The sequence below is a fragment of the Artibeus jamaicensis genome, unplaced genomic scaffold (assembly GCF_021234435.1).
Source record: "Artibeus jamaicensis isolate MK-2021 breed Jamaican fruit bat unplaced genomic scaffold, CSHL_Jam_final contig_497, whole genome shotgun sequence".
Classification (NCBI taxonomy): domain Eukaryota; kingdom Metazoa; phylum Chordata; class Mammalia; order Chiroptera; family Phyllostomidae; genus Artibeus; species Artibeus jamaicensis.
The window spans coordinates 4,977,602-4,999,195 of NW_026521863.1; the positions used below are offsets into that span (position 1 = coordinate 4,977,602).

The 21,594-nt window shown below is 58.3% G+C and overlaps 1 protein-coding gene across 1 annotated transcript in view; it reads right to left on the reverse strand.

The window, feature by feature from the left end:
- Window positions 1-21,594, reverse strand: part of IGF2R (insulin like growth factor 2 receptor) — a 94,944-nt gene that overhangs the window by 10,368 nt on the left and 62,982 nt on the right. Inside the window, exons 23-41 of the mRNA XM_053668727.1 lie at window positions 20,979-21,149; window positions 19,967-20,113; window positions 19,706-19,881; window positions 19,081-19,168; window positions 18,323-18,535; window positions 17,477-17,607; window positions 17,118-17,215; window positions 12,465-12,601; window positions 11,211-11,401; window positions 9,730-9,856; window positions 8,891-9,010; window positions 8,332-8,588; window positions 7,831-8,049; window positions 6,320-6,469; window positions 4,303-4,464; window positions 2,914-3,121; window positions 2,431-2,577; window positions 1,333-1,567; window positions 715-851 (exon numbers count right to left, since the gene is read on the reverse strand). Coding sequence (XP_053524702.1) covers window positions 715-851; window positions 1,333-1,567; window positions 2,431-2,577; window positions 2,914-3,121; window positions 4,303-4,464; window positions 6,320-6,469; window positions 7,831-8,049; window positions 8,332-8,588; window positions 8,891-9,010; window positions 9,730-9,856; window positions 11,211-11,401; window positions 12,465-12,601; window positions 17,118-17,215; window positions 17,477-17,607; window positions 18,323-18,535; window positions 19,081-19,168; window positions 19,706-19,881; window positions 19,967-20,113; window positions 20,979-21,149 — 3,114 coding nt within the window. The remainder of the gene's footprint in view (window positions 1-714; window positions 852-1,332; window positions 1,568-2,430; window positions 2,578-2,913; window positions 3,122-4,302; window positions 4,465-6,319; window positions 6,470-7,830; window positions 8,050-8,331; window positions 8,589-8,890; window positions 9,011-9,729; window positions 9,857-11,210; window positions 11,402-12,464; window positions 12,602-17,117; window positions 17,216-17,476; window positions 17,608-18,322; window positions 18,536-19,080; window positions 19,169-19,705; window positions 19,882-19,966; window positions 20,114-20,978; window positions 21,150-21,594) is intronic.

Consider the following 21,594-nt stretch of genomic DNA (forward strand, 5'->3'; position numbering starts at 1 on the left):
CTGTGGGGCGGCCCTCCCGTCAACCTGGAGAGTCCGGCAGGATTCTCGTCAAGGCAGCAGCAGCTCCTCAGAACTGCCCTTCTTTCTCCGTGTCAACCGCTTCGAGCCAGGTGCCGTCACCTGTGGCTCGGTGGGGACACAGCTCGAGGACCCCAGTCCAGTGTGGCAGGCAAAGGGGAGCGCGTCCTCCTCGCTGGCCCCCAGACACGCCCCCACCGCTCCTACGCCGAGAAAGCCCTGCCTGCCTGCTTTATGAGAGTAAAGTGGAGCCTCAAACTCCACACCGGCCGCGAGACGGGAGTTTTCTGCAAATACCACCAAAAGGAGCTTCGCTATCATTCCCCAAACTGTTACGTTACAGAAAAGCGCTCCTTCGTTACTGTTACCGAGTTTCCGTGTCACTGTCTGGCCTTCCCAGGTACACGCTTCCACATACACCTGCGTGCTCACTCACTGAACCCCCTGCTGGAGCAGGAGTTCCGGGGGGCCCCGCACTCCCTGCCTTCCTCCTGGCCCCTGAACACCCGCGCCCGGACCTGGCTTCTCAGCGGCTACAGTGTCGCCCTCAAGCTCCAGGGGCTGCCATGCAGCCTGGGACCCTGTCACGGAACGGTCCCCGGAGGCTTCATCCCGCGTCCGTGCAGGCCCCTCCGGGCCACCCCCACTCGAACACAGCACCTGCAGCGGGTCACGCGCCCCGGGCCCAGGCCGTACCTTCGACATCCAGCTGCTGCGTGTGCACTAGCCCCAGCACCTGCACCTCCCCCGATGCGCTCTTTTTGCAGATGCTGGCTCTCTCGGAGCAGTCCAGGGGTCCCTTGTGCACCCTCTGGCACAAGTTGATGTAGTACCTGCGGGGCGACAGCGAGGGCAGCTCAGCCCCGGCCCCTCGGAGAACGCCGCCACCCTGACCACCCAGGAGCCTGCAGCACGTCCGAAAGCAGCACACAAGCAGCTTTTCAAATGACAGGACTGCACCCCCTGCTGAACAAGGGGCAGGGTGCACCGACCCTGCACCTGGATGAACCCCAAAATGCCTGTGCTTCGGAGGGGCTTCGAGTTGGGACAGGCAGTGGCTCAAAATGGTGCACTGTTCCCCTGAACGGGGACAAGTCCTCCAAGTCCACGCCCTCTGAGGAGAGGGCTCAGAGCGCCTGGCAGAGAGCGGGACCCTACACCGGGCCACCGCCAGGGGCACAGGAGCTCCCAGGCAGGTGGGCTTCAGATTTACAAGGCCATCCCGCCGGGGGGCCCACTGGGCCTGACCCCACACACGTCGGGCCCCGACTCCCAGAGAACAGGCCTCCACTGGCAAGAGGGGACGGTACTCACGAGGCCCCCTGGTGGAAGAAGAACCAGGACCCGGTGAGAGAGGACAGCAGCCGCAGGTCGTAGGTTTTGTGCTTCTGGATGAACTTGCACTCCATCTTCTTCGGAGGGCAGACGACTTTCGTTTTCCACTCGAACGTCACCTCGCACCCCCGAGTTTCGCTGAACACCTGGGGCCGGCCAATGTCAGCATCCTCGTCACACTTAAAGATGATGGCAGACATCCGGTGGCTGCTCGCTGGGGGGGCAGCAGGGAGACAGTCAGACACGCAGCCCGCGCCCCACACTGCACTCCAGCGCCTCCCTGCCGCCCCGTGCCGCGCCAGCAGGGCCTCGCTGTTCTGTGCCCATAAACAGGCCAAGCGTCTCTTTCCGTCCCTCCCAAACCCCGCAGCACCAGCTCCTCTCCCCAAAGACAGGCGTTCGAGTGTGATTAATGCACCACAGACTTAAAAAATAAAAAGCCAGGTAACAAGTTTAACACTCAGGGGTACCGGCTACGTATCGCTGTTTCCTGACCAGGAACAGGAGTTAAATGCTTTCCAATGCCTTTACCCCACTTCACTTTCCTTGGGAATTCACACGGGTCTGCGTTACACGCATCAGTAGGATTCTCTCACGTCACCAGGGTGTGAACACCTCGGGAGCCGCGACGCCAAGCCTGGCTCACTGTGACCCCCCAGCCCCTGGCCCAGGCCTGCCACGGAGCAGAAAGGCGGTGGAGGAGCCCTCCACCGTCCCCCATGTCCATGTGCCACCCTGCAGACTCGGGACAGGCAGGTGCTTTGCCCCGGCGGGGGTCTGAATGAGCGGGTGGAGGACCGGTGGGCACACTGGGCTCTCAGCCAGCAAGTGCGCCCAGCCGACCACCCGCACGTGCTTGCTAACCCGGCTGTAGACCACGCGTGTGGCTGTGCACCACGCCCCATGGACCATTAAACACGTCCTCTCGTCATGGAAACCAGCCCTGACGGGGAAAGGTCACATTCCACAGAGTTACCGCCATTAGCGGCGAGCCCACAAAGGCCTGAGCTTCCCGGACATGAGCCCGAGGGCGCCCTGCCGGTTGCACCGCCTGCCGGGCGCGGTGCTGCCACTTACACTGTCGGCAGAAGCCCCACTCGTGGTCCCGGTCGTAGTCCGCGGTCGTCGCACACCACAGCCTCACCCTGTTCTCCAGCACACACTCGTCATAGCTCTTCCCGTTGAACGTGAAGGGGAACACGCAGGGGTCACCCTCCTCGGTTTCTGGAAAGAGGACACGGGCATGACCCAGGCTGCCATGTGACACCACCTGTGCTCTGCCGGGTGGGATGACTGGTGGCCCAGAACTGCCCATCGCGGACCTCCTACCGAAGGGGTCCCCCCAGAGCACCTTCGGGACCGGCAGGCCCCCGCCACAGGGCCAGAGCGCATTTCCAGGCCTGAGCCCCAGTCTCCGGGCCACGGGGACATAACACCAGGGTCCTATCCACGGTCTCAGAACCGACAGGACCTGCAGCTTCACTCCTCAGTTCTCCCCCGCTGCCGGGCCGAATGTCAGGTTCACTGCGAACATCAGTGCCCCCTGCTGCTGAGTGTTACCTGGAGGACAACTGTCTCCGTTGGCGTAACTTAAAATGACGGCTTCGTCCTGGTGCCTGTAATCCAGTCTCATCGACGCCAGCCGTCCGAAAGACACCCCCTTGCTCCCAGACAGCAGGCAGACGCCGCCGTCCTTGCAGCCCCCTTCGTCCACGCCCGCAGCCGCCGTGCACACCCCCACGCTGTAGGTGCGCGAGTCTCGAGTCACCTGGACGGACAACACCATGCGTGCTGGTGAATGGGTCTCCAGGGGGAGGGTCCCCACGGCGGGGGCAGGAAGGCAGGGCTGTGCCTGCATGTTGAGTCAGGGCGCGCCTCCTCCCGAGCTGGCCTCCTGCCATTGAAAGGAACCACTCCTCCCACCACCCCAGGCCCTGCCTGCCACCTCCCCCGCCCCTCCTGGTGGCAGCACACAGGTGGCAACCTCCACAGCTGGGCCTGGGGCAGGGGCAGCTGTGAGGCCTCAGGCTGCTCGCTCGTCCCCTTCCCGAAGTCCCACCCCCACCAGAAACCTGGGCATGGGGAGGACGGGGTTAATGAGCACAGCGTGGGCGCTCCATGATTAACTCCACATGTGCCTCGCCCGCCAGCCCCGCCCTCCTCAGGCTCACGCCTACTGCACACCTGTTGGCAGGGCCCATGCCGGGCTGGGTCTCCGTCACAGGACCCAGGGCCCAGAGTCTGGAGCTCACCGCTCACCAGCTGCCACCCCACCCCGGCCCAGGGCCATGGCCGCGGGACTTGGTCATGTCCAGGTCACAGGCCCAGAGGCCTAGGGTCTCCCCACCACCAGCAACCAGAGGGAGCCCCTGCCTCGTCCACACAAACAACCGTCCAAGACGTGCAGGTTGGGAGCCAGACAGGCCCTGAAACGGCGCAGACGCGTCTGGAGTCCGGGGCCTCCAGCTCCCTCCACCGCCTCCGCTGCAGCCGGTGAAACAGCTGCTCTTCCTCTCACACCTGCCGAACCCCAGGGGCACTGACCCCACGGGGCCTCTGCCTGCTGCAGGAGGCTGGCCCTGCCCTCTGGGGGCACGGTCACCAGTGCGTCCTGAGTCACCTCCTGGTCCTCACCAGTGGTAAGATGGGTCCCCAGGCGACCTCATAGGGTCACTTAATCCTTACACAGCCCTAAGGAGCTAAAACCTCTGAACCAGAGACTGAGGCTCTAAAGCCCCAACCATCAGCTGTGGCTGGTTAGCCACACCCCCAGGACCCCCCACACTGATCCCCTGTGAAGTGCACCACCCTCCAGGCACCACCTCGGGGGCCACACAGCCTGCAGGGTTACCAACGTCCCATTAGCTAAAACACAACGGACGGACCTTAGAAAGCCCCGGCTGCTGCCCCCTCCAGCCCCTGAGGTCCCCGGGCCGGGGGTGGGGTTACCTTGAAGGTGTTTCTGGAGAGACTGGACAGGTTGAAGCTGTAGTGCAGCTGCTCGTCCATCAGGGAGCAGCCGTCGGTCTTCACCTCGTCCGGGCAGACGAGCGGGGTCTCCCACTCAAACACGAAGTCGCACTCGCTGGTCCTGAGCAGCTCGGGGGTCCCCTGTGTGGGGGACAAGCACGGCCTTGGCACCCCGCGTGGGTCGGGCCCGCACCTCCCCCACTCGCCAACCCCGTAAGAGGTGGAGACACAGGTCAGTGGGGCTGGGTCTCTGCCTGTCCCAGAAGAAGGGCCTGGCCGCAGCCACAGGCCACCGGGTACGTGGGTGACCTCCCAGAGGAAGGGGGCGGTCTTTAACATCGTGGTGGAGAAGTCTGTGAACTGCGACCCCGCTGTTGCGACGACAGAGGGCAGCAAGTGCCCCGACGCGCACCAGCCGTGTCCCCACACCACCATGCCAGACCACGCCCACATCCCCGCCTCGGCCACGGGCACAGCTGAGGCAACCAGATGGGAATTTTATTTTCACCACTACTGAGAATCTTTTTTCTAGGAACTCAAATGGAAAAAATGTTTCCACTAAAGATAAAAACCACCAGGGAAGAAAACAGCTTTAAAATCTTCCCCAAACTGGTGTAAGCACTCAGTGGGACGGCACTTGTCTCTGAAAGTTGCAAGCGCCAATCTGTCTCGAGGAGCCCCCACCGCACAGACAATGAGCGAAGTGCTGTGTGCACCCCACTGTCTCCGTCCGGGCACCCTCGGGGGACACCCCGCCCCACGCAGGGGGACACAGGCAGAGCCACGGGGGCCGGCTGTACACGGCTCCCCTCCCTCCGCACCACCACCGCCACCCCAGCAGCTGGACGCAGGGTTGTGCCCAACGGCCCTGAGGTGCTCTGGACGTCTCCATGGGAAGGCCTGCACCCCCCCGACTGCTGCTGTCCCTCCCTGCCAGGCCACTGCCAGCACCCCGGGCCTGGCAGCCCAGCCCCTGTCCCGACAGGCCCAGAGCTCAGGGCCTCGCCTTGCGGAAAGTGCAGGACACGCTCGCGGGCTGCCTGAGCCCCTCGGGTGAGGGAACCGGGCTCTGCTGGGGGGAGCCGAAGCGGGGGGTGTGGTTGTTTGTGTGAAAAACAACACAGTAACGTATAAATAACACAGCAATAAGCTCTGCTCTGTACACTCACAGCTGTAAAGGGTTTTCCTTGCCCGCCCATCTGTGTCTAATCACACACACACACACACACACACACACACACACACACACACACACGAGCCCTGTCTCCATGCACAGTGACCACCTGCAGCCAGACATGTAACAGTCACGGCAGGTGGGACGAACACCGCCCACACGCAGCCTCAGTACGCCCCGACCAAGGGCGGGAAGTGCTCTGGGCTCCAGGGGTTTCGGGAGCATAGCTCAGAGGCAGCGGGGCCCTCAGCCAGAGCAGCAGGAGTGGGGCACAGGCCCATCCCCCACTGTCCTGAGTCACAGAGGAATGGGGGCCGCAGTCTCCTGGTCCATCTCTCATTCACTCAGGGGGTCAAGAGAGAGCACATGCAAAGACTCTACAACGAGACACTTGTTCTAAAGGCATGTGGAACAAGTCACATGTGCACTTTGTGGGACCTAATTTGAACCCAGGGGTCTCCTTTCACTTGCCAGCTTCTGAATTTGAGGTGATCACAGCTGCTGAAAGACAGTTCCAAATAGGAATCAACCACCAACGACACAGTTAAAAAAACAGTTACAATCGCTTCCTGCATGGGTAGGCCACGTTGAACACCAGATCTGCACTCGGGTTGTGCGTGTTTTTAAGTTTAGTGGCCTCCCTGTGCAAATCCCCCACTGCTACTAATTCAGGGTGGGCTGGCTCCCTGCTGACGTCATTCACTACTCCACAGGGGACGCTGCAAGGACAGCGTCCTCGGGTCTGAGACGGCTCCTCAGGCTCCAGCGTGGACTCACTGACGCCCGCTGCAGCTCCCAGCTGTGCACACGCGGCACACTCACCATGCTCACGCCCCTCCTGCAGTGGAAGGCGATCAGCGAGGTGTAGTTGAAATGCTTGTCCGCTTCGCAAGGGGTACTGCTTTCAAAATTCAAGTAAACTTCGTTCGCTACGGGATTGAGGATAGGAGGCCCGGAGACTCGGCCGATATCCTAAAAAAGAAAAACACAAACACTGGAAGTTCACTGTTCCCCGGGTCAACACGACACCGCAAACATGACACTTCATCTGTCTTAAAAATAGCAGCATCTGAGCAAACTGCTGTAAGAGCAACTTGCTGAGCAAGTCCTGACGCTTAGATGCTACACAGAAAATTCAGAGCTTCGGGGTTACCAGCCTGATCCTTTGGCTGATAGCAGCTCTACTTCTGCCCCGAGGAAGCTCGCAGGTGCCAGGCTGCAGCACTCCTTCCGCAGGCACCCCAAGGATGCCGCCCCGTCTCGTCTGGCCTGACGGTGGGAGGCAGGACCCCAGGCCTGCCCCACGCTGACCGTCGCCCACCCAGCACTGCACTGGGGCTGCCCGCTCCCTATCTCCTTTCACAGCTCAGCCTGGGGGAGGGCGCACACAGGACAGAGAGACGAGTGACCAGGGCTGGCACACGTGTGTGCACTGTGTGAGCATGTGACACTCTTCGGGGCGTGTTCAGGCCACGATGCTGCAGCGCCCACCTTGATCGGAGAATTTGCGAGTTAAAACCTGAAAAATGGTCACTGGGCAATGAAACACAGCAGATCGAGCCAGACCGACGGGGCCACAGCACGGTCGCAGCCCACACTGCTGGGCGGCGGGACACAGAAGCGCTTCCAGCTGAGCCCTGACGCGGCCGGGTTCACCATCTCCCGAGGGGCTGAGGCCTCACCGGTCACCTCACGGCCCATTCCCTGCCCACTCCTGACGACGCCCAGTAAGTGTCCACCTTTTAAAAGGCTGTCTAGACACCTTAGGATAGGGTTCACAAAATACCACCTCTGAGATGCGTTGCAAGTTAATGAAACCTACCAAGGACCTGATGAAACGTAAACATAACTCACAAAGACAGTGTGTGAAGCCCGAAATCTACACAGATAAACGCTAGTGTAAAAACCACAGTTTCCACGACAGAGTACGTGGCTGTCAGCAAGACCACTCTGGCCCTTAACCCTTCCTGCTGCACGGAGGAAAATGTCTGCTTTCACAAGCACTTTAATACCACGAACGTGCGTTTCAAAGAAACTGGGCTCTGCCAGTGTTTTCTCGTCCTCAACGTACACACTTCTCCACCGGGGTCCACCCTGAGCCTACCCGCACACGCGTGTTCACGTGTTCTCCCACAGCACACAGGCCCCCCGGCCACCCCCGGACACTGACAGCTTCCACCCCCTTCCCGTGGTCGCAGAACATCAGTCCCAGGTCCCCTCTCCACCCGTTCTGCCTGAGTCACTCCCCAGTAAAAGCAAGAAACACAACATGCAGAATTATCATCAATAAACCTTGCAGAAAAGGTTCCCACGCTCGGACGACCCGCACTTACGATGGGGTCCCCATCCACGGGCACCTTGCACACGGCGGCCCCGGCGGGGCACGCCACCCCGTGCATGGGGTTCAGCGGCTGGCAGATGTTGATGTAGAAGTCGGGGTTGGTGTCGGAAGCATCTTCCTCACTCTCGTCATACGCCTCGTACCCCCCCGTGCGGTGGATGAGGGGAGACAGGTCGATGATGGAGCTGCCGTTCCTCACGGAACACTCGGTCTGTGAAAGAGGACACACCTCATGGCGTCCCCGGTGCCATGTTCCTAACCACCATGACCCACAAGAACTTAAAGCTGAACAACAGAACAAAGGACAGACTCATGTGCCCAAGCGCTCAGTTATGTGGCACTGAGCGTCTGGGTCCAATCATCACTGGGACCATCAGGAATGGGTGAGACACGGGGCATCCGTGCTGGCTCGGGGGGCCTAGGGACCTGCAGTGAGCCCAGAGACGACACCAGGGCATTTCTCGGACGCCACACAAACCCGTCCCCTGCTCACCTCCTGCTCGCAGGCCAGTGGCGTGTGCCAGGAGAAGAAGAGCGTGCACGTCTGCTTGTCCAGCGAGATGAGCACGGGCTTGTTGGTGGGCCCGGCCTCGGGCCTGCACACGAAGCTGATGACGCTCTTGTACCTCAGGCCGGATTTGGAAGGACACAGCGACCCCTCATCGTACACCAGCCTCAAGACCTGGTCCACGTAGGTGAGCCTCTTGCTCGCCTTGCCCACACTGATCCTGGTCTGCCCGAAGCAAGCCGCTGCACCAGGGGGAGGCGGGGGGAAGAGACACACGACCTGAATTCTGGTGACCAGTTTTCCAGAACTGCCTACAAACCCACTTTCAAACCCATGGCTGGCACTCGCAACTCAGAGAGTCCAGCACAGGTGTCTGCTCCTTCATCCCGTGGCCACGTACGTGCCCCCCCCCGCCCCCAGTGAGCAGCCTGCCAAGAGAGGGACGGCACGTGATCTCGGCAGCGCCTCGGTGCCCTGGCTACAGGGGCACAGAGATGACCTTGGGGACGAGAGACAGACGGGCGGCGGGAAGCTGCACACTCACCCACGCCGGGGGAACAGTTCTCATTATCCCCACAGATGCTGATGTACACGAGCCCCTTCTCGCTGTACGCGGCTGTGTGTCCGGTGCTGCCACTTAGAGAGTTCAGGTCAAACAGGTGTCCTGCACGGGGACAGGACCCGGTCACACCAGGGGGCCGAGACGCGTGGGACCCATCACCAGCATTCGCACCCAGGGGTCACCCCGCTGTCAGAATCTCTGACTTCTCACCACGAGACCCCGGCCCGCTCACGGACACAGCCCTGGAAATGTTCCTGACCAGCCAGCCCGCGTCGCAAGGCCCCCAGCACCCCGAGTGGCTCATCTTTCCCCAGAGACAGCGGCTCACTGCTCCCTGCTGCTCCTAGAGCCGGGCTCCAGCAACCATGAGGGTTCCGGGGGACATAGGACGGCCCTCGGCCGCTCCGTCAGCCTGCACACAGCCACCTGTATCGCCCAGTTCCCCAGCACAGAGGCTCCGTGGAGATGCCCCAGTTAACCTGGCAGACACCAGGGAGGTTGGCTGTAACTGGCTCTGCGAGCCAAGAGCTGGCGTGACAGCGCCCGCAGACCCAGGAGTCCCGGGGAGCACACTTCCAGGGAGACAGCTAGTCTCCTCTCCAAGGAGCATGAGAGGCAACCGTGGGGACAGGTCCCGGAGAGCAGGCCGAACCCACTCACGGACCAGGCGCTGCTGCCGGGCATTCTGCTGCCCAGCTGCACACTGGGCCCCTCCCAGAGCAGGGCTGGTGGCAGGCAGAGTCCCTTCCCACGTGGACGGTGCCGGTGACTGGAGGAGTCCCCCTCACTGAGGGGGGGGCTGGTGAGTGGCGGCATCTCACCTGTGGCAGGGTTGGTGACCTGGCAGTCACCGTGCACGTTGCTCCGCACAGGACAAGCGGCTACGGTGGGCCAGGCAAAGGTGTACTCGCAGTCTTCCACCACGCTGATGAGCATGGGCCGGGAGTTCTAGGGCCAAGGACAGAGGTCGCTGACGGGCAGCGCCGGGTGTCCACCACCCGTGCCCTGCCGCGGACGGGGCCAGCACACCCCAAGGACCAGATTTGTGTCCTGACATCTCAGAAAGGAGGCGGAGGTTTGGAAAAAGCAAGGGAGCAGGATTTGCTCCTGAGATACCACTGGGGGCTTCACATGCACAGGGTGGCCAAGACACACCCAGAGTCAGAAAACTCTGCCTTGGGGACCAAAAAGGCCCCGTGAACTCTGCCACTTTCCCAGTCCCCAAAACGTCTGCGCCATCCACCCTGGAGAAAGAACTGGTCCCGCTGCATCGAGGATTAAGACCCCAGAGTCCCCAATCCGACCAGCACAGAGCGAGGGGAAGGGGACCCGCGGCCTCAAACCACGCAGACGATGAAAACCACACACTGGTCCGTCCACGTGCAGAGCCTCCCATGGTCCCCCACAGGTCGGTCAGCTCCTTCCTTCTCTGCCATGAGCCCCTTGGCCCCGAGACAGAGTTGAAGATCTATCCAGACCCCAGGGGCTCGCCAGTCACAGAGGCCTAGCCTGCCCGAGAGGAACCTCGCTCCCTCTCCTGTCCAGAGGGCCGGCCCTGGTCCCCGAGCATCCCTCATCCCCGCTCCTCCCACCATGCAGCTGGACAGAGCAGGTAGTCTGCCCTGACGTGGACAGGGCTGGTCCAGCTTGGCCCTGTTCCCAAACGAGCTGCAACTGTCCTCTTTACACAGAGCACCTGGGTGCACCTTGCTACCCCGTGCAGAGATGCCACTGTGGTGAACAGCAGTCCCGAGAAACCTCCAGCCGCAGTGCTGCCCAGACTGACCGTCTGGGACAGGGATCACAGGGCCCGGAGACAGGGTCAGCCTGGCCACCACACACTGGCCCTGCCAGACACGCCACCCAGCACGTGACCCCCTCCCCCTTGCTGACCTGCACACCAGCTGGGCAGGACACACCGCCCAGCACCTGACCCCGCCTCTCTGACCCACACACTGGGCAGGAAGTAAAGGCAGGACATGTGTCACTGCCGTGAAGACCAAAGGCACAGTGTCGAGTGTCAGTTTTTTGCACAGTCTTTGGGGAGCTGAGTCAAACCTGAACCAGAACCAGCGGGTTCTGAAGTTACAACGGAAGCACCAGGTCCAGCGTGGCAGGGGCCAGAGCGGCAAGGTGCTCTGGGAGCCCAGGGCCAACGCGACACTGCCCGCTCACCCACTGGCACCTCACACCCCCTGAGCCCCTCGACTAACATCCCAGGGGAGAGGCCAGGCTCACTGACACTTCGACTCCGACTGTCCCCACAGCTGCAGGCTGGGGCTGAGGAGGCTGTGTCACTTACGACGTGGCTCTCGCTGCAGGTGAAGCGGATGGTGGTCGACTTTTTCCTGATCCGGTCGGGACACGAGCTGCCATCGACGTACTGGAGCACGATGACGCCGTCCATCCACTGAGGGCCGTCCCTCACCCTGCCCAGGTTCACGGGCTTGGAGCCGTTCTGCAAGCACGCGGCCGCTTCCGGGGGGCACGGCTCTGCGGCAGGAGACACAGGGAGTCAGTTACCGTCGGTCACTTTCCAGCCTAGACTTCAGCTTTATCTGGCAAGGGCCGCCAGGCACGCTGCACATTTGAGTCCAACAGCTCCTATGACACACGCTTCCTTCACGTGAATCAGATGACAATGGCCCTGTGGGTTCTCATTCAAACGCTGTGTCATGTGACCAGAGTGGACAGGGACAGGCAGGAACGCGGGAGAGTCCGAGGTGGGCCAGGCTGAACTACTTCTGAACCCGAAAGCAATGAAGCTGAAACACTCGGACGCAGCCACAGAGGCACCTTACATGTCTCACGTCCACGTGCTACCTTTAACTGAGAAAGCCCCACGAACTCTGCCTCTTTCCCAGTCCCCGAAACGTCTGTGCCATCCGCCCTGGAGACAGAACTGGTCCCTCTGCATCGTGCATTAAGACCCCAGGGTCCCCAATCTGCGCAGCACAGAGCACAGGGAAGGGGACCCACAGCCTCAGGCGATGAAAACCACTCTCTGGAGGCGAAAGGCAGAGCCCCCTTGGAGTTGAGCCACACCGGGTGTGGGCGGAGCCGCATAAACCCCACGAGGACTCAGAGGCTGTGGGCGGCACCATGGTCCGTGCAGGTGGTGCCTGGTCCCACGAGTGCACCTGACTCCTGTCCTGGCCACTGGCACCAAGGTCTGGGGCGGTCGGCTCCTGCACCATGACAGGGCCACCCACCCCTGCCACTCTCAGTAAACACAACAGGCCCACCCCGGCGGGCACGTCATGCCCTCCCAGCTCCTGTCCTGCTGAGGAATCACGGGCCACCATGACTATTTCTGCCCACCCCCACCCGCACCCCCTCGTGCTGAAAAGGTTACAATGTTCCCAGCAGAGGCTTCGGCAGGGATTTACCCTGGACTCCACCAGGGGTCGTTAGGCCCCTGAGACTGAGTCCTCCTGCGGCTCCCCAGCCAAACCAGCGTCTTATCTCAGACAGGAATGCACCTTCTAAGGAGCCCGCACCTGCTCACCGCCCCATAAACTGACCACAAGCCACCAGCCCACTGAGATGCTCTCACCCGAGCCCGGCTGCGGAGACAGAGACTTGCAGACGTTGATGAGGTAGTGCTCGGTGGCCCCCGTGCTGGTGACTGCTTCCCAGTTGTCACTGTACCGTGACAAGGACGAGAGGTCGAAGCTGTTGCCGGCCGCGTCCCTGCGGGGAGCAGAGCACCGTGGTCAGGGCCCACTGCACGCTCCCTGAGCACCTCGCACACCGCCTGCCGGGGCTCGGGGTGTGGGCGCCGTCCACCCGACCCCCTGGGAATCGGACCTTCCCCAGGGACAGAACCTCAGACTGGAGCGCCCCCGTGTGGCGCAGTCGGAATCAGCAACAACCCAGCTTCAAACTGTTCAGAAGGTGGGGGAGGGGGAGGCAGGTGTGGCGGGGGCGGGGTACGAAGGGCGACAGACAGAGACTTGGGGTGGTGAACACACCACACAAGGCCCGATTACGTGCTGTCAATTTGCACACCTGAAACCTGTATAATTAATTATTAACCAGTGCCGCCCAATAAATTCAATAAAGAGGAAAAATACTTAGTTCAACAAAATTATACATTAACCAAACCCTCCAAACACGGAGCCTGAAAGTTAGTGTCTGTCACACTCAGGCCAGTGAGAGGACTGAGGGGGCAGCTCGGACACCGGGGCGCCCCCAGCACCGACCACTCTCGGGGCGGGCCACCTGCTGTCATTCAAATTAAAACAGGCTGCTGTCGACCCTTCTACTCAGCTAAGGGTTTTCTTACTACACAAGTTCCAATGCAGACAGTTCGTGAGACCCACCCCGGGCCCAGGCACAGCCCTGCTGGTGAGCGAGGCCGGCACCGGGTCCCCACAGAGGGACAGAGGGACAATCGCAGACACCACTTCATCAGGTCCAGGCACGTGGGAGGAGAACAAGAAGCATTCATTCGTTCATCCAAAAAATACAAAGTACTAAGATGGAGGAGTCATAGTAAACAAAACAAATAAAAATCTTAAGAAGTTTACAGAGGTTACAGTGGAAGAAAGGCCCCCACACAGGATAAACCTGTTTGGGGTGCAGTGTATCAGCTGTCAGTCAGACTGGGGAGAAAAAGCCAGAGAAGGCGGCACTGAGTCTGGGGAGGAGGAGACGGAGCGGCAGGGTGGTCAGTGAGGGCCTCGCTGGGAAGGCGGCCTCTGAGTAAACTCGGAAGAACAAGGCACAGCCAGCCTTCCAGGGGCCCAGGAAAGAAGACCTGGGCAGTGGGAGTGGCGAGAGCTAAGGGCCCGAGGCACCAGGGCAAGCCTGGCACTGCCAGAAAAGCCAGGAGCCCCATGCAGCTGTCACAGAGCACACGTGAGGGGTGAGAGGCGATACAAGGTAACAAACAGCACCTGGGTTTCTTAGCTCACAGCCTCAGCTTACAGCTCCGCACAAGACAGGAAACTGATGCTGTGAAGATCGCAGCAACACAGTGGCCTGGCGGCATCTGCTTGGACAGGAGCATCCCAACCACTGTGCTGGGTGCATCCCGGGGAGGGGGGGGGGGCACGGGGAAGCAGAGGGCCAACTCAGAGGTGACTGCAGTGACACAGGTACGAGACAAAGACAGCCTGAACCGGGGCAGAGACACTGTTTCTGGGACAGAGAACTCTAGATACTTTAATGATTGACAGACCATAATGAGGCATGAGAGAGAAAGAAGCAAAGGACGAGCTGGCATTAAGCGGTGGGTCCTCTGTGAGAGACCAGGGCGATGGCAGAATCAGACCCTCAAGGACATCAGGTAAAAGAGTACCTAACAGTTACCTTCTTAAAATGGTTAGAGACCTAAAAGAAGAAACTGAAACTGTAATAAAAGAACATGACACTCTGGGGGGTGGGGTGGAGGGGACAGGTGACGAATCAGAAAGAGCACCAAATGCAGTTACTGAGAACCCCAACTCAGAGTTTAAAAAAAAGTCATGAAAAATTTAAAAAGGCAACAAACAGCCAAACCAGCAAATTAAAATCAGCTGATAAGAGAATCAGCAAACTGGAAAGTAGGTCTGAGGAAATAGAGTATGGCAGTACAGAAAGAAGTGAGAAAGATCTGGAAAGACCTGCGGGCAGAACAGGGCCGTGTGAGATACAGTTAACAGAAGAAGAGAACAGGTCGGAGGCCACATCCGAAGACGCAGTGGCTGCAAGTTTCCCGAACTCAGTCACGGATGGGCATCTTCAGTTTTATGGAGTGCCAAGCTCCAAGAACACAAGTGGTAATAAATCCACACCTAAACAAATCACACTGAGACTGCAGAACAAACACGAAAAAAGTACTCAGAAGAGACAGCTTATCTACAAAGGAATGAAACAGCCGATCCAGAGCAGGCTCTTAAGCAATGGCTTGCACGGGAGGCGGACCGGGACCTTCGAGGGCTGACCAAGCCCCAACAGAGCCCTTCGTCAGGAATCCTGGACTCAGCTGGACTGGCGAGGGGAGGAGTAAGCCTCTTGGAAGAAACACTGGGAGTGAAACCCGCCGACTCTGCCAGGACCGCCAGGCAGCGCTGGCCCGAGTGCAGCGCTTGTCCTGGGACCTGCCCCCTGTGGTCACAGAATCACTGTGTGGTCACAGAATCGCTGTGGGGCCACATCGACAGTGTGGTTGGTTCCCTCACTGTCCGGTGCGAAGCTGAATCATGTTTGGCGCAAGCTCTGGGTCCCACCAAGGACCAGCGGCAAATCGCATTCGCGCCAACACTGTGAGCAGCACTTATACTAAACAAAATAAACAAAACAGACAAGAAGGAAAATTATTAAGTCAAAACGGAAGCGTAAGATGCAAAAAGGAAGGGTGAGTCAAAGAAAATAAATGTACGCAGTCGAGTAAGCGGCGATGATTTTTAAAAACCGGCACCAGGACGACTTCCCTGAAGGTGAGAACACAGGCCCGAACGTGCACATGGGACGCCAGCCCGAGGCAGCGCGGCGAGGGCACCGACACCACCGCACTGCACTGCAGGAGAAGCGGGCAGGGCTCTGACGGGCCTGGCTTTTGGTCAAATCGAGAACACATGTTCAGTCCTGGCTGGCGTGGCTCAGTGGATTGAGCGCTGGTCTGGGAACCAAAGGGTCACCAGTTTGATTCCCCAGTCAGGGCACGTGCCTGGGTTGCAGGCCAGGTCCCCAGTAGGAGGTGTATGAGAAGCAACCACACATCGATGTTTCTCTCCCTCTCTTTCTCCCTCCCTTCCCCTCTCTCTAAAAATAAATAAGAAAACTGTTTAAAAAACTTTAAAAAAAACTTAAGGTAGTAAATGATTGTCTAACCACTCAGCTGTACACCCAAAACTAATAAAAAATAATGTTGCCCTGGGAAAATAAATAAATAAATAAATAAATAACACAACAAAAAAAAAACTTAAGGTGCTCATTAAAAGATAACGAATTATAATTTAGGGGATGGACAACAGAGTTTAAAGAAAACTAAAAAATTAGTAGTATCCTTAAAAGATAGTTAGGAAAACTTATTAGAAATTTTAAATAAATATCTCTAAAACACGGTAGTAAAAGTTCGTAAAATATTCCAGAATGGACTAAAAACACAAAGAAGACCACCAACAAACTTCCCCCGGCCGTTCAGGGGACTTGTAGAAAAGGAGGTAATGCCTTCGAAACGGAAAGGACGTTATTTTGGATCTAGAGCCCTACCCCAGCCAATCAGCCTTGCCAGCAAAATGACGGCACCGTCACACCACGTGCGGACCACCTCCCACACAGCCCTCCCGAAGTGCGTGACGATGCACCGCACTCAAACAAAACGGAAGAGGACTCACAAGCCCAGCTCCTATCTGAGCCCAGCCACCCCAGAGCAGGCAGGGGTCAGTGACCAGAAACCCGAGCTGGAGCCAGGGGCCCCTTGGCGAGGCGTGACTGCCCGTGCCCACAGCGTCGTGAGAGCCCAGCAGTCTCGGGTCCAACAGGACAGCAAGCCGTACTGTCACCAACGAAAGGGAAAACGCTACAAAACGCCCAAATTAAAAAGCTACCAAGGCAGCCACGTTCCAAGCCTGCAGACCCCTCAAAGGCGCCCGATTCTTTGGAACAACTTAGGAAACTGGAAGGAGGGGATCTTTTGACCTCAACAGCCTGCTTCCTTCCAAAAGAGCAGGCCAAGGGACACAGGACAGATCCAGCAGGTCTAGTCACACCATGCGGTTTTGCAGGAAATGCTGTCTGTGAGCTCTTAATCCCTCAGAACCACCCCGTGAACAAGGCAAGAAGACCGTTAGGGTTACCAGGCACAACACAGATGTTCTGAAACTGGCAACAGCTCAAGGAAGCGGGGGGTGCCGGGGAGGGGAGGATGCAGAGGGGGTGGGGGGCGGAGAGAGCCCTCTTCGGCTGCGCACCCCCAGACCAGCAGTGCCCGAGGGGTGAGCAGAGGCCAGCTGATGTCCTGGTCACTCTACTCCACATACACCTGTAACTTACACAAGGTTTTTATTTCAACTGCAATCACGTTCCACGAACTTTAACACAAAACAACCCCGACACAGCGGTGAAGGATTTGGGGGCTAACCAGCCCCAGCTCCCCCATTCCCCGTTAAGAAACTCAGGCACAGGGAAGTCACCTGGCGCATCTAACCCCGTGCTGCTCCGGCACAGTCCTCCCAAGTGTCCCACCATCCAGAAAGCGCGAACGCAGGCAGCGACTTACTTGAGCGAGCACTCGGTCAGGTCGAAAGGGGGGCAGGCGTACTGCGTGCGCCACTCGAACAAGTAGGAGCAATCGGACGTCTCCTTGAGAAACATGGGCTGGGGGGTCGAGAGGGACACACACGTGAAACGGGGAACTCCTTCAGTCTACATTCTGAGTCTTAAGGATGAAAACACTAAGGGGTCATTATGTTCCCTGAAAATCTACACAAACCGAGATCTCAACAGTCTCTGGAAGTAACGTATTTAAAGTAGGCGCAGCAGGAGCTGTGGCAAGAGCAGTCACTCCATGAAGACAGCAGCAGCAAGGGGCAGGCGGTCCCCACGACCACAGAGACGCCCCAGGCTCCGAGCTCTCACCTTCTGGGTGCTGCGGTCGCAGTAGAAGAAGATGGTGGTCGAGCGCCGGTACACCTTGTGGCAAACGTCTCCCCCTGTGTAGTTCATTTTCAGCAGTCCGTTCTCGTACGTCAGCTTCTGCGTGACGAGACCTGGTCGAGAACCCGCTGATCAAACCGGGATCCGTTCGGGAAGTCCCCAGGTCACGCTCACCACGGCAGACACGTGTTGGGTCACACGCCCCAAATAAAACCCCGAATAAACAGGTGACCAAATACACCTGGCCCACCAGCACAGTGTCCCCTGCTCCCTGTCATGTCACAACAGGAAGAGCAGAACCTGGCTTCTGTTGCCCAGGTGGGGATGTTCAGACTAACTGCAGGATGAATGACACACAGACCCTCCTCAGACGGGCTGGCAAAGAGCATGTCACTTCCGCTACGTGGCCCCTGAGGGCTGCCCACAGTGACAGCAGCGACTTCAACTTCTTTTTCAAAGGCTCTCCAATGCATCGTCTCGAGCCTGGCTGTTGAGACAGCATGATGACCAACAGCCCGCCCCTAAGTCTGAGCCAAATTCTTTAGTAAGTGTGCGCCCTGTGGCTCAGTCCTAGAAAGCACTGCCTCAGCACCCATCACTGGCTGGTTCTGTGGGTCCCAAGGTTGCAATAAAGAAAAGGAATAAAACCTCAGAACCCGTAACTGGCATCACTAAACAAGAGTAAAATAAAGCGTGATGGCGTTTGGCAGCTGCGCCGTGAGAACACGGCAGCCACCCTTCCTGCTGGAGAAAGATGCCCTCGCTCCCCCCACACCTTCGACCCCGATCCCACGGATTCACAACGAGAGCAGGAGAAACCCGAGGTACCTGCCACTCTCTGGAACCCCAGGGGCCCCCGCTTTTCCTGGCACGACGAGATGGCCTTGGACCCATCGGCTGAGCAGGCGCTGGAGGACAGCACCCCGCAGACGCGGAGGTAGTAGATGTACCCCGAGGCGCTGACGACCGTGTCGTTCAGGGAGAGCGGCTTCAGGTCGTACAAGTTGCCGTGCCTCGGGTCTCTCACCTCGCAGTTGTCCCCTGCAAGAAGACGCCGGTGAAGGGTGAGTGCAACTGCACACCCGTTCCCACTTCGTGGAAGAAGGTGCACCGCTCTTCATCAGACAAGCACTGCCTGAAAATAGGTGCCAAGCCTGTCTCCATGTTATCTCAGTTTGTTTATGTTCACACGTAATACAAACTGCCGGCCGAAAGCTTTCTGGGGAAGCCTAGCGCCCGGACGGAGATCTACTTAGTGCGAGAGAGCGACACCCCAGGCCGGTGTGTTCCACGTGGAGGCCCCGGAGGGAAACACACCTGGCACCGTGGGCGGCGCGGCAGAGTAAAGTCACGGGGATAAAAGAGTCATCCGTTCGTGTCTAGTCACTCCCTTGTACCTGAGGCTAATATGATACTGTACAGCAATTTTAGCTGGAAGAAAATTCCCTAGATAAAAGTTAAAAAAAAAAAAAAAGGAAAAGAAAAATAAGTCATCCGCCCCCTGCTGAGCATTCCGGGTCAGTGCCGTGTGTCACATTCGGGTGCTGGTGAAGTGTGTGTTGTCGGGGGCCGGCCCTGCACCTCACCTTCCGCTCTGATGACCGGGCAGGCTTCCACCGTCCTCCAGATGAACACGTACTCACACTCATCCAGCAGCTGAAACATCGGCGACCCCTGTAACCGGAACCAACGGCTTACTTTCACTCCATTTACTTACTTATTTGTTTGTTTATTTAATGTTTAACATGTTCTTCTAGATATAGAAATGCTTATTCTTTTTTTTTTTTTAAGATTTTACTTATTTCTTTAGAGGGAAAGGGAAGGAGAGAGGGAGAGAAATATCTATGTATGGTTGCCTCTTGTGCACCCCCTGCTGGGAACTGGCCTGCAACCCAGGCATGTGCCCTGACTGGGAATCAAACCACGATCGTGTGGTTCGCAGGCCCGTGCTCAATCCACTGAGCTACACCAGCCAGGGCTTCATTCCATTCATTTTTTTAAAAAGTCAACATTTAAGCCCCATGAGGAAAATATGCCGCACCGTGAACCACGTAAGCCTGGGGGGAGACGGGGGGGGGGGGGGGGAGCACGGTCCAGTCACACACAGGAGAACACGGGCAAAGCTCCCACGAAACGGGAGACTCGGCGCTCAGGGGGGCCCGGGCACGGAGACGCCGACCCGAGAGGCGCACGGGCTCGCCACTCACGCACCGACGTCTGCGTGCACTCGAGCGTGATCCGGGTGGAGTAACGCTGGTTCTTGCACTTGTCTCCGTTGAGGTAGACGATGCTCAGGGACCCGTTGGCTGCGGCCTGGGGACTGATCTGCACCACGCCCAGGTTCCAGCTGTGGTCTTCGGTCACCAGGCAGGACCCCACGGCGCTGCCTGGAAGGGCCGGGCCGGGAGATTCATTTGGGGTGGGGGGTGGGAGGGCAGGCCACGGAAGTCAAGTCCAAAGCTCCAAACTCACCATGGCACCCTGGGATGTACGGGAGTGGGGTGCACACGCTCAGGTAGAAAGTCCTCTTTTTCTCCCCTTCCACTGATGTGTCCACAGCAACCCATGGCTTCCTCACTCTGCTTAGGCCGCTCAGGTCATACTCATTTCCGGCCAGGTCTGCAACACACGGGGACACACCGGACACCAGTGCCGGTCAGCTGTGGGGCACAGCCTTCCCTCGCCACCGAGGGCCGATGCCACACAAACCAGACACACATAACTAAGAAGTGAGGCGGTCCCCACCCAAACCCTCCAAGCTGCTGTTCACAGGAAGCGCCATCCCTGTGGGGGTGGGGGCCACCCCTCCAAGGCTGAGGGGTCCTGGGGACACCACTCAGCGTCTGGGTCCACCTTATGCAGCTTTAGCCTTTTTAAATTTTTTCTTCCTCAGTAAGAAGCTCTGGCAAGTGTATTTGATTTTTTCCCCTAAGTTTTCTTCTCTGTTCTTAAGCAGCTTCTGATCCCAAAATATAGCTTAAAACCACTAATTATCCCAGATTCTCTTCAAGAGAAACATTCCATATCTAGGCATCCGTCAAAGAAAAAGTACAACAAATGACATGCTGCCTGTGAAATATTGATCTCACACACATCCACTCGTGTGCAGGCACACACACTCACACATACATGCACACACACCAATGCTCATGCATACTTGCAGGAACACACTCATGCACCCACACAAGCATGTGTACACATGCACACTCGTGCACCCACACACTCGTGCATGCACACAAACATGCATACACGTGCACGCTCATGCACCCACACACTCGTGCATGCATACAAACATGCATGCGCACAAACATGCATACACATGCACACTTGTGCACCCACACACATGCTCACACACACTTGTGCATGCACATAAACATGCATGCACTTGCACCCACACACAGGCCCGCACGCACAGACACGTCCACATATGCGCACACTTCTGACTGGCTTCTCAGAGCCCAGCCGCCCAGCCCCCCGGCCTCACCTGTGACCTGGCAATCCACTGGAGACGGCACACAGGCCAGCGCCGTTTCAAACTCAAAGAAAGAGTTTCGGATTCCCCGGGCAGAGTCGATGTCCTGGTGCAGGAACCTGGCGGTTCCCGGGTAAGCGTCGTCATTGCAGACAAAGCGGATGATGAAAGCGTCACCGGTCCCTGCAGAACAAGGCCAGACGTGAGAAACAGCCCAGGACAGCGCTTCCACTGGGGATAAGCATCATGGCCACCTCCGAAACAACGCTGTCACCACGCCAGCTGACTTTCCAGGGACTTGGTCTGAACCAGGGTGGCCACTCTCACCGCCACAGTGACCCACATGCAGGTGGGGTTCGGCCGGGAGCCTAACGCCTTGGCATTCTTTCACAGGGCGGGGCACAAGCAGGTTTACAGTTGTGAGTACGAGAAACACAAGAGTTCACTCTTGTGTTACTATCAATTATCGAGCTAGTTTACATATGAACAGCTGTAAACCTACTTTTGCCCTACCCTGTATTCCAGAAAATATACAAGTGCAACATCTATCAGTGAAAACGTCAGAAAACAAGGTAACTCTCCTCCATGCGTTTAACCAGCAATATTACTAAGTTCCTCCTACCCACGG